The sequence below is a fragment of the Colletes latitarsis genome, unplaced genomic scaffold (genome assembly GCF_051014445.1).
Source record: "Colletes latitarsis isolate SP2378_abdomen unplaced genomic scaffold, iyColLati1 scaffold0021, whole genome shotgun sequence".
NCBI classification, from domain to species: Eukaryota; Metazoa; Arthropoda; class Insecta; order Hymenoptera; family Colletidae; genus Colletes; species Colletes latitarsis.
The window spans coordinates 1,150,685-1,163,420 of NW_027488371.1; the positions used below are offsets into that span (position 1 = coordinate 1,150,685).

Below are 12,736 nucleotides of genomic sequence, written 5' to 3' on the forward strand. Positions count from 1 at the left end.
TACCAGACCTAACCCAAACCTAACCTGTGTTACCCTCTAATATATAGATCGAATCCAGGATTACTTCACTGTTTCAGTGCGGTACCACATTACTACATGATCCAAACCAGAAAACGCGCTGGATCTGGCCAACAAGTATGCGAAAAGTGTGAAAGTATGAGGCAGACGATGGCAAATACCAGACCTAACCCAACCTAACCGGTGTTATCCTCTAAAATGTAGATTGAATCCAGGTTTAACTCACTGTTTGAGTGTGGTGCCGCATTACTACGTGATCCGACCCAGAAAACGCCCAGGATCTGGCCAACAAGTAGGAGAAAAATGCGAAAGCATGAGGCAGATGATGGCAAATACCAGACCTAACCCAAACCTAACCGTTGTTACCCTCTAATATATAGATCGAATCCAGGATTAACTCACTGTTTCAGTGTGGTACCACATTACTACGTGATCCAAACCAGAAAACGCGCTGGATCTGGCCAACAAGTATGCGAAAATTGCGAAAGTACGAGCCAGATGATGGCACATACCAGACCTAACCCTGACCTAACCGGTATCATCCTCCAAAATATAGATTGAATCCAAGATAAACTCACTGTTCCAGTGTGGTACCACATTACTGCGTGATCCAAACCAGAAAACGCCCTGCGAAAAGCATGAGTCGGATGATGGCAAATACCAGACCTAACCCAGATCCAACCGGTATTATCCTCTAAAATATAGATTGAATCCAGGTTTAACTCACTGTTTAAGTGTGATACCACATTGCTATGTGATCCAAACCAGAAAACGCCCAGGATCTGGCCAACAAGTATGCGAAAAATGCGAAAGTATGAGCCAGATGATGGCAAATACCAGACCTTTTTGTTTTTTTTTTTTTTTTTTTTAGACCCTCCACTGACCCCCACACCGCAGGGCGGAACTGCTTTCCGCATTACTTCGCCCCGCGGAGGTCACCAGGGAAGTCCTGGTGACAAATGGGCACACAAACTTCCCACAGTCGGGAGAAGCCCGAGGGTGTGGTATCACAATAGGTCGGGGTTAGTTCCCCGCTTGTCTTTATTATCCTAATACTTATACATATATATATACAAAGTATAACCGAACATCTAGGATAAGACCTACCGTGACATAAACATAAACATAAAAAGGAAATAATAATAAAAGAAGAAATAATAATAATACAAATAATAGCGCAATGAAAATAATGAAAGTCTAGGTAGTATTGTAGCACAATGAAGATGATAAAAGTAAAGGTGATATTGTAGCACAATGAAAATGATAGAAATAAATATGTGATGATAGAATAAAACAGTGTATAAAAATAATAACAATAATAATATAAGGCGCTGTCAAATAAGATAAAATAAAATAAAGCAAAGTAGTATAAAATATTAAAAGTTAAATAACATAACTGTCAAACTAATAAAATAAAATAAATGGGGGAGGCGTGTAAAGTCACCATCCCGTCAGTAAAATAACAATAAATAAAATAACAGTGAGTAAATAAATAAATAAATAAATAAGTAAATAAATAAATAAGTAAATAAGTAAATAAATATTGAGGCAAAACGCAGTAAATAAATAAGTAAGTGACGAATAAGTTTTTAAAGTAATAAGTAAATGTTTAAGAAAGCCACTAATAAATAATTAAATACATAAATAATAAACAGTTAAATAAATTCGATAAGTTGTACACATGGGTGTGTCCAGTCAGTAATGAAATAAATCATTCCGCCATTCTTGCTACTATCTCTGTTTCTATGTTCTAGTACGTCTACGTCTAGCCTCTCTATCCATCTCTCTTTCCGTTCCGGCCTTCCCAATCATGATCTCCGTAATGAACGACAGTATCGCACTCCATTGATCGTGTCCTTGAATCATCCTGGTACCCAGATCTTCAATACTAATTTCCTCTTCTAATTGTAGTTCTTCACGGAGTCTCTCACGTTGTCCCATCCACTTCTTACATCGAGTGATGGTGTGCTCTGCCGTGTCCGCGACCGCGCACCTGTACCAGCATAACTCACTCTGCGCTTTTCCAATCCTTTTTCTAAACGTGGCAAAGGATCCATGTCCTGTAAGCGCCTGTGTCAAATAATAATTCACCTGTCCTACAGGTCTTTTGAGCCATGCCTCAATATTCGGGATCCAACGATAGGTTAGTTTCTCCCTTCCTTCCTGATCCCATGCATCCTGCCATTCCTCTAGGGTCTCCTCTCTTACCCTCTTTCTTTCCGCGAGGATGGTGGCATGAAGATCCTGATGGTCCGCCCCCAGCATCTCCCTTACCTCCTCTTCTGCCTGCTGGATCCGACCTCTCTCCTTGATCTTCAGCGCAATCGGAATGACGCCCGCTATCACCGGTAAGACGATTCGCGCAACCGTGCGGTACGCCTTGGTAACCCTAATCAATCCTAGACTCTGCGCGCTTTCAAGCCTTTTCAGGTTGGCCCCGACGCTAGTCCATCGTGCCCAAATTGGCGCCGCGTACAGCAGGATGGATTCCAGGACGTAATAAAAAAGAAGGCTCGTCTTATGCCCCGGTCCTCCAACATTCGGCATAATCCTACCGAGCGCTGCCATCGTCTTGATGCCCTTGCTGGTCACGTTCTCAATGTGCTTCTTGAATATTTGGCTCTTATCGAACGTGAGACCCAAATAATTAACCTCCGTCCCTGCACGGATCCTCTGGTGTAAGACGTCGATCGCGAACTCGGGGCCCCTATGCCTCTTCTTGTTGAGGAACATCAGTTCCGTCTTCTCGGGCGCGATTTTAAGCCCGTTCTCCTCAAACCATTTGAGTATCCCTTTTGTACTAACCTCCGTTTTCTTTTTCAGGTTCAGCTCGTCAGGGCTCATGGCTACCAACGCCAGATCGTCAGCGAAGCCGATGCTCTCACAGCCCTTCGGAAGCTTCACCCTCAGGACTCCGTCATAGGCGATGTTCCAAAGAAGCGGTCCGATGACGGATCCCTGCGGAACACCCATATCCATCCATCTCCAGCACCAGGTATCATCTACTTTATAATAAATTTTTCTTCCTTTCAGGTACTCGTCGATTATCTTGACAAGGTAGGGTGGGAACCCCCTCCTAGTCATTTCCTCTATTATCAAGCGGAATGGGACCGTGTTAAATGCATTCTTCACATCAAAGGTGAGTAACAAGCAATAATTTCGTTTTTTCTTAGCCTCTTCAGCCATTTTCTGTACTTCTGACAGCGCCTGCAGGGTGCTATATCCCTTACGGAACCCAAACTGTCGTCTGGACAACCCCTCAGGGCCCAGGGCTTCCAATATGCGCTGCCTAAGGACACATTCAAACAATTTAGCCCAGTGGCTAATTAGGCATAAGGGCCTATATGCCGACGCAAGGTTGGGGTCCCTGCCATCCTTGTGCAGTAGTACTAACCTCTGCTCTTTCCATCTCGCTGGTACCGTCCCTTGCACAATACATCCATTGAGGAGGCTCTTAACTAGTTCCAGTCTATTTTCTACTATTATTTTTACTGTCTCCCCAGGTATTAGGTCTCGTCCGGGTGCCTTCGCGAACTTTACGTTTTTAGCTGCCTCCAGAATCTCTTCATCTGTTGCCAACCTCCTACCGACCCCTACGAGCCAGGCTAGGTTAACGCCCTGTTCCCTGGGACCGGCCGCAGTTGGGAACAGCTCTTCCAGTACCTGACTGATCTTGTCTTTGGTCAGCTCCGGGGGGTCCTTCCTGGGCCTTACCGTCTTCATGACTGCCTTATAGGGCCGTCCCCATACATCGCTCTCAACCGAACCGCACAGCTCTCGCCACGCCCTGATCTTGCTTTTAATGATCTCCTTATTCAGCAGTTTCCTGCAGTTTTTATAGGCCGCAGCGAGTGCTGGTGTCTCAGGGCTCCTCCTCTTCGCCGCCCGTTGATACCGCCTGCGGCACGCGTTTACTTGCGTCCTCAGCTCGGCGATCTCGTTAGACCACCAGATTTTCGTGGCCCTGTAAAAGGGGGCCGCCCTTCTGGGCTCCATGCTGGCATCGCATGCTGCAATGAATGCATCGAGAACCCTTTCGATGGACCTACTGTCCATCGGCCGCGTGAAATCCAGATCCGCGGTCTCCATGTCCAGCACCTGTAACATCCTGGGTGCGTCCAGCGTGCACACCTTCCACCCACCAGGATCCGCCGGTCGCACCCGGCGACGGCCCGCGAACACGTGTAGCAGGTACAAATGGTCTGACGCCGTGTATCTTGAGAGGACTTCGCTCGATGTAAGTATTTCTAACTTGTTTTTGTTACAGGCAATGATATCTATTTTAGACATCCTTCCCGCTTTCTCGAATGTATGCGTGCCATACGTGTCCGCAACCTCCAGGCCCATCCTGGTGAGCGCAGCCAGTAGGATGCCGCCCTTAGCATCCAACATCCTTGCACCCCAGGCAGGGGACTTCGCATTAAAGTCCCCCATCACCACGAGATTCCTGTTCCAAATCCTCCTGGCCTCCTCCAGCTCCCCTAGAACTGCCGCAAATTCGCCGCTGCTGAGGCGGGGGGAGTAGTAGCAACTGGCTATCGTCTCCCCCTCCACCTCAACAGCGACGAATCCGTTCCCTCTGTCGATCCTGTCCTGTTTGTGTCTCCTTCCATTGAATCCTGTGATCCATATCGCCGCCCTGCTGGAGGTATCGGTGCCCCAGTTTGCCCTTACCCTATAGGGTTCCGCTATGGCGACAACGTCTGCCCTCAGCTCCTCCGCCGTCCTTAAGAGCAGGTCCTGTGCCAGCCTGCAGTGGTTTAAGTTAATCTGAAGTAGCCGCAAGAAGGTAAATATTAACTACCCCCGGTTGCCCTATTCCTCCTTAAGGCCTCCCTAAATTGTGGGCAGCTAACCGCCCCTGCCACATGGCGACTCCTGTCTGCCGGGATCCCCTTTTCCCTGCACAATACGCAGCAGGGGTCCTTCGCGCAATCCCGCATCCCATGTCCATCCTCACCGCATTTCCGACACCTTTCCGCGTCTTTCTTCGTGCAGCCGTAACTCATGTGCCCAAAGGCGTGGCACCTAAAGCACCTTAGGACCCTAGGTACCACACTCACCCTCACCACGGTATACCCAATCTTGGCCTTTCGGTTCTTGTCAACCTTAGGGGCCAACGCCGCAGGTATCTCCAGCACAGCGATTTGGGTACCCAGGTAAGTAACCCTGAGTGCCTTTACCCTTATCCCGCTCTTCTCCACGATCCCGTAAGAATTGCAAAACCCTTCGATCACTTCCGGAGCCTCACATATAGGGTCAAGGTCCCTAATCTCAACTTCCACCCTTGGGACCATGGCCCTTACTACGTATTCTGCTCCCAGTTTTCCTAATATCGTCTCTTTACTCTTTACCGCAGATCCCGTCTTCGAAAATTCGACGATTAACTCTCCTTTCCTGGATCTCCTGACCCCTCTTATATCCTCCAAGCACGTCCTGGCCTTTCCTGCGATGTCCCTGAAGACCTCCGCGTAGGTCTTCGTTCCTGCGGTTACACAGATCGCCTCCGTTTTCGGACCTAAAATCCTTGGGACCTCAGATTTCCCGCTGGGCCTCTTCCTTTCCCCCCTTTCTGCTGCTTCCTTGGCGCCCTTTCCTCCCTGGGCCTGTGTCTCCTGCCGTACTGCCTCTGCTCCAATACTTCCTTTTCTTACCCTTCCACCCCTCGTGACCGCGCCCCAATCGTTTCCTTTGTCGTTGGTGGCCCCATTCTTCCCCATCGTTGCCTCCTTGTCCTTAGGGGTTTCATCCTGATCCCTCCTAATCTCCAAAGCACTCGTGTCTGTCCCTTCCTTATCCTTGGACCCTTCCTTGTCCATCCCCTTCCGTCTGACCTTTCTGACTGCCTCCTGTGCAGCACCGTCCACCGGGGGCGATCGGATCTTCCTTTTACTAGGAACATTCGGTGTGCCCGCTTCCCCCCGGAATCCTGCTCCCACAATTCCTCTCAGTTCCTGTATTTCCCTATCTCTATCTCGCTCCCTCTCTCTCATTTTTTCCATCTCCTCTCTATTCTCCCTCTCCCTCTTCTTTTCTCTTTCCACCCTGGCATCCAGCTCCCTTTCTCTTTCCTTCTCTGTCCTCTTTATTTCTTCCAACTCCTTTTCTCGATCCTTCTCTCTCCTCTTCATTCCTTCTAATTCCTTTTCACGGTCCTCCTGCCTTTTCTTCATTTCGTCCATTTCCTTTTCCCTCTCTATCTCTCTTCTCCTCATCCTTCCTATTTCCTCCCTCATCTCAGCTATCTCCTCCACCATCCTGTTCCTCATATTACTGTTTTCTTTCAGATGCTTTCTTAAATTTTTAAGCTCCAGGTAAGTATCCAGGATGGATTGCTGTATGTCGGGTCTTATGTTTTCTACATTCGCCATGTATTTTCCAACCTTTTTAACGCCAGCGTATACATTGGCCATGGTCAACTTAATCCTGCCGCCCCCTGAGTCTTCTCGAATTCCTTCCGCCTCCGATTCCCCCTCGGATTCCGTTTCGTATACCAGACCCCTAGCCGACTTGGTGTCCCTTGGTTTCTGCGCAGTGTGACCAGATCCAGAGCCCTTACGTACTGGAGACCTTACCACCCTGCTGCGGACAACGAAGGGGTCCATTGTTCCCTCTTTTTTGGGTACCCTGCTTTGTGGGGTAGCAAAAATCTCCACCTCTTCCACAGAGTCGCTGGTGTCCTTGCGTTCTTCGTCCTCGTTCCTGTCATTCTTCCTTTCTATGTCCAGTGTCAGTCGCCTGTCGTTTCCCTTTCCTGTCCTACAATCCTCCGGTAGCTTAAGTCCGCGTCCTGGCCCGGCATCCGCCAGAGACGCTAGGCAGTATTCGGATAACGACCCCGTGCGGCCTGTCCGCGCACCAACACTCGGGCCGGGACCTGGGGTTCCGAGCACCCCTGGTCCGGTAACTTTATCCCTTTTGTTGTCCATATCCATGTTTATTTGGCTTGGCCACCTAGCCCACTGGGTCGGCCAAGTCCAGTGGGTGTGTATGTCTGTGTGCATCGGTGTAGGTAAGTATAGTGTATGTGTCTCAGGTAACTATGAAGTGTAGTGTACTTGCGCGACTGGCTGTATATGTCTGCATGAACGTGCGTATATGTGCATGTATATGTCCGTCGAGGTGTGTATGTGTCTAGTGTCGGCTACTTTTGTCTGACCCTTCACCCCGAACCTGTACGGCATGGTAGAACCTGCCAGGGGTTCATGACCCCAGCCGGCATAGCTCCAGAGATCATCAGGGCACACAAGCCCCCCCACCACGCCAAGGTAGCAGCCACGGGGGGGGGTGGCAAATACCAGACCTAACCCTGACCTAACCGGTGTTATCCTCTAAAATATAGATTGAATCAAGGTTTAACTCATGTGGCTGTGTGGTACCACATTACTACGTGAACCAAACCAGAAAACGCGCTGGATCTGGCCAACAAGTATGCGAAAAGTGCGAAAGCATGAGGCAGATGATGGCAAATACCACACCTAACCCAAACCTAACCGGTGTTACCCTCTAATATATAGATCGAATCCAGGATTAACTCACTGTTTCAGTGTGGTACCACATTACTACGTGATCCAAACCAGAAAACGCGCTGGATCTGGCCAAAAAGTATGCGAAAAGAGCGAAAGTAGGAGGCAGACGATGGCAAATACCAGACCTAACCCTGACCTAACCGGTGTTATCCTCTAAAATATAGATTGAATCCAGGATTAACTTACTGTTTGAGTGTGGTGCCACATTACTACGTGATCCGACCCAGAAAACGCCCAGGAACTGGCCAACAAGTAGGAGAAAAATGCGGAAGCATGAGCCAGATGATGGCAAATACCTGACCTAACCCAAACCTAACCGGTGTTACCCTCCAATATATAGATCGAATCCAGGATTACTTCACTGTTTCAGTGCGGTACCACACTACTACCTGAACCAACCCAGAAAACGCCCAGGATCTGGCCAACAAGTAGGTGAAAAATGCGAAAGTATGAGCCAGATGATGGCAAATACCAGACCTAACCCTGATCTAACCGGTGTTATCCTCTAAACTATAGATTGAATCCAGGTTTAACTCATTGTGGCTGTGTGGTACCACATTACTACGTGATCCAAACCAGAAAACGCGCTGGATCTGGGCAACAGGTATGCGAAAAGTGCGAAAGTATGAGGCAGACGATGGCAAATACCAGACCTAACCCTGACCTAACCGGTGTTATCCTCTACAATATAGGTTGAATCCAGGTTTAAATCACTGTTTGAGTGTGGGGCCACATTACTACGTGATCCAACCCAGAAAACGCACAGTATCTGGCCAACAAGTAGGCGAAAACTTCGAAAGTATGAGCCAGATGATGGCAAATACCAGACCCAACCCTGACCTAACCGGTGTTATCCTCTAAAATATAGATTGAATCTGGGCTTAACACACTGTTTCACAGTGGTTCTACATCACTACGTGATCCAAACCAGAAGACGCCCAGGATCTGGCCAATAAGTATGCGAAAAATGCGAAAGTATGACCCAGGTGATGGCAAATACCAGACCTAACCCAAACCTAACCGGTGTTATCCTCTAAAATATAGATTGAATCCAGGTTTAACTCATGTGGCTGTGTGGTACCACATTAGTACGTGAACCAAACCAGAACACGGCCTGGATCTGGCCAACAAGTATGCGAAAAATGCGAAAGTATGAGCCAGATGATGGCAAATACCAGACCTAACCCAAACCTAACCGGTGTTACCCTCTAATATATAGATCGAATCCAGGATTACTTCACTGTTGCAGTGCGGCACCACATTACCACGTGATACAACCCAGAAAACGCCCAGTATCTGGCCAACAAGTATGCGAAAAATGCGGAAGCATGAGCCAGATGATGGCAAATACCAGACCTAACCCAAACCTAACCGGTGTTATCATCTAAAATATAGATTGAATCTGGGCTTAACACACTGTTTCAGAGTGGTTCTACATCACTACGTGATACGAACCAGAAAACGCCCAGGATCTGGCCAACAAGTATGCGACAAATGCGAAAGCATGAGCCAGATGATGGCAAATACCAGACCTAACCCTGACCTAATCGGTGTTATGCTCTAAAATATAGATTGAATCCAGGTTTAACTCACTGTTTAAGTGTGATACAACATTGCTATGTGATCCAAACCAGTAAACGCCCAGGATCTGGCCAACAAGTATGCGAAAATTGCGAAAGTATGAGGCAGATCATTGCAAATACCAGTCCTAACCCAAACCTAACCTTTGTTACCCTCTAATATGTAGATCGAATCCAGGATTAACTCACTGTTTCAGTGTGGTACCACATTACTACGTGATACGAACCAGAAAACGCCCAGGATCTGGCCAACAAGTATGCGACAAATGCGAAAGCATGAGCCAGATGATGGCAAATACCAGACCTAACCCTGACCTAATCGGTGTTATGCTCTAAAATATAGATTGAATCCAGGTTTAACTCATGTGGCTGTATGGTACCACATTACTACGTGATCCAAACCAGAAAACGCCCAGGATCTGGCCAACAAGTATGCGAAAAATGCGAAAGTATGAGCCAGATGATGGCAAATACCAGACCTAACCCAAACCTAACCGGTGTTACCCTCTAATATATAGATCGAATCCAGGATTACTTCACTGTTTCAGTGCGGTACCACACTACTACCTGATCCAACCCAGAAAACGCCCAGGATATGGCCAACAAGTATTCGAAAATTGCGAAAGTATGAGCCAGATGATGGCAAATACCAGACCTAACCCAAACCTAACCGGTGTTACCCCCTAATATATAGATCGAATCCAGGATTAAGTCACTGTTTCAGTGTGGTACCATAGTACTACGTGATCCAAACCAGAAGACGCCCAGGATCTGGCCAACAAGTATGCGAAAAATGCGAAAGCATGAGGCAGGCGATGGCAAATACCAGACCTAACCCTGACCTAACCGGTGTTATCCTGCAAAATATAGATTGAATCCAGGTTTAACTCACTGTTTGAGTGTGGTGCCACATTACTACGTGATCCAAAGCAGAAAACGCCCAGGATCTGGCCAACAAGTATGCGAAAATTGCGAATGTACGAGCCAGATGATGGCACATACCAGACCTAACCCTGACCTAACCGGTGTTATCCTGTAAAATATAGATTGAATCTAGGCTTAACACACTGTTTCAGAGTGGTTCTACATCACTACGTGATCCAAACCAGAAAACGCCCAGGGTCTGGCCATCAAGTATGCGAAAAATGCGAAAGTATGAGCGAGATGATGCCAAATACCAGACCTAACCCAAACCTAACCGGTGTTACCCTTTAATATATAGATCGAATCCAGGATTACTTCACTGTTTCAGTGCGGTACCACACTACTACCTGATCCAACCCAGAAAACGCCCAGGATCTGGCCAACAAGTATTCGAAAATTGCGAAAGTATGACCCAGGTGATGGCAAATACCAGACCTAACCCAAACCTAACCGGTGTTATCCTCTAAAATATAGATTGAATCCAGGTTTAACTCATGTGGCTGTGTGGTACCACATTAGTACGTGAACCAAACCAGAACACGGCCTGGATCTGGCCAACAAGTATGCGAAAAATGCGAAAGTATGAGCCAGATGATGGCAAATACCAGACCAAACCCAAACCTAACCTGTGTTACCCTCTAATATATAGATCGAATCCAGGATTACTTCACTGTTGCAGTGCGGCACCACATTACCACGTGATACAACCCAGAAAACGCCCAGTATCTGGCCAACAAGTATGCGAAAAATGCGGAAGCATGAGCCAGATGATGGCAAATACCAGACCTAACCCAAACCTAACCGGTGTTATCATCTAAAATATAGATTGAATCTGGGCTTAACACACTGTTTCAGAGTGGTTCTACATCACTACGTGATACGAACCAGAAAACGCCCAGGATCTGGCCAACAAGTATGCGACAAATGCGAAAGCATGAGCCAGATGATGGCAAATACCAGACCTAACCCTGACCTAATCGGTGTTATGCTCTAAAATATAGATTGAATCCAGGTTTAACTCACTGTTTAAGTGTGATACAACATTGCTATGTGATCCAAACCAGTAAACGCCCAGGATCTGGCCAACAAGTATGCGAAAATTGCGAAAGTATGAGGCAGATCATTGCAAATACCAGTCCTAACCCAAACCTAACCTTTGTTACCCTCTAATATATAGATCGAATCCAGGATTAACTCACTGTTTCAGTGTGGTACCACATTACTACGTGATACGAACCAGAAAACGCCCAGGATCTGGCCAACAAGTATGCGACAAATGCGAAAGCATGAGCCAGATGATGGCAAATACCAGACCTAACCCTGACCTAATCGGTGTTATGCTCTAAAATATAGATTGAATCCAGGTTTAACTCATGTGGCTGTATGGTACCACATTACTACGTGATCCAAACCAGAAGACGCCCAGGATCTGGCCAACAAGTATGCGAAAAATGCGAAAGTATGAGCCAGATGATGGCAAATACCAGACCTAACCCAAACCTAACCGGTGTTACCCTCTAATATATAGATCGAATCCAGGATTACTTCACTGTTTCAGTGCGGTACCACACTACTACCTGATCCAACCCAGAAAACGCCCAGGATATGGCCAACAAGTATTCGAAAATTGCGAAAGTATGAGCCAGATGATGGCAAATACCAGACCTAACCCAAACCTAACCGGTGTTACCCCCTAATATATAGATCGAATCCAGGATTAAGTCACTGTTTCAGTGTGGTATCATAGTACTACGTGATCCAAACCAGAAGACGCCCAGGATCTGGCCAACAAGTATGCGAAAAATGCGAAAGCATGAGACAGGCGATGGCAAATACCAGACCTAACCCTGACCTAACCGGTGTTATCCTGCAAAATATAGATTGAATCCAGGTTTAACTCACTGTTTGAGTGTGGTGCCACATTACTACGTGATCCAAAGCAGAAAACGCCCAGGATCTGGCCAACAAGTATTTTTTTTTTTTTTTTTTTTTTTTTTTTGTCGTGGGGAAAATCTTCGAAAGACTCCCTCCCACCTCCTTGGGGAGAGGTGGGAGGCGTGTGTGGGATTCCCCGCGCCCGTACAACGACAGGCGCGGGACCTACCCACTAAAAACCCCACGGTGACCCTTCGGCACGCTTTGGGAGGATACCGGGAATCGCTCGAAGCATTCTTCCGGTATCCTCCCCGTGCCCGCGCTTTCGCGCCCATCCCCCGGGGGGACAATCGGTCCCCCCAGTAGACACACTGCCTCATAGCGGCGGGACGGGGCCACTCCATCCCGCCGCTATCCGTCCCGGGGCCGCGTTTAGTGGCGGCTGCGAGCCCCAACTCGCAACCGCCCGCGACCCCGTTTCCATCCCTCGGCGGCCGGGCGTTCATGGCCGCACCAGACCGCCGAGGGTGCCTCCCCTTGCGTCGGACCGGTAGGGGGAGGCACACCTACCCCCAACCGGTCCGACCCGGCGCCGCCTGGCGGGAGGAGGGTCCCCTCAGGACCCCCCTCCCAGCCTAGGTCATCCGCCACGCCGAGGCGGCCGCCCGCGACGCCTCGCGACCGGGCGACGACCTCGGGCCACCGCACGAGCGCGTGCTTCAGCACGCCGCTGAAGCTCGCGCTCCCTCCCCGCGGCCTCCTTCTGCAACATTACGTTCTCGCAGAAGGAGGCCACGGCCCTCCACTTCT

The 12,736-nt window shown here is 48.3% G+C and overlaps 1 protein-coding gene across 3 annotated transcripts; it reads left to right on the top strand.

The window, feature by feature from the left end:
* Positions 1-2,438: 2,438 nt before the first annotated feature.
* On the top strand, positions 2,439-4,771 carry LOC143350693 (uncharacterized). 3 transcript variants are annotated; one of them, XM_076782720.1, is made up of 5 exons: positions 2,439-2,605; positions 2,842-3,013; positions 3,076-3,157; positions 3,838-4,255; positions 4,700-4,771. In XM_076782720.1, exons 2-4 carry the CDS (start codon positions 2,945-2,947, stop codon positions 3,960-3,962), a joined length of 276 nt encoding a protein of 91 aa, XP_076638835.1. In that variant the 5' UTR covers positions 2,439-2,605; positions 2,842-2,944; the 3' UTR covers positions 3,963-4,255; positions 4,700-4,771. The 3 variants fall into 3 exon arrangements, with proteins under 3 accessions (XP_076638835.1, XP_076638834.1, XP_076638836.1); XM_076782719.1 differs by lacking the exon at positions 3,076-3,157; XM_076782721.1 differs by lacking the exon at positions 4,700-4,771 and having other exon boundaries at positions 3,838-3,859.
* The last annotated feature ends 7,965 nt before the right edge of the window (positions 4,772-12,736 follow it).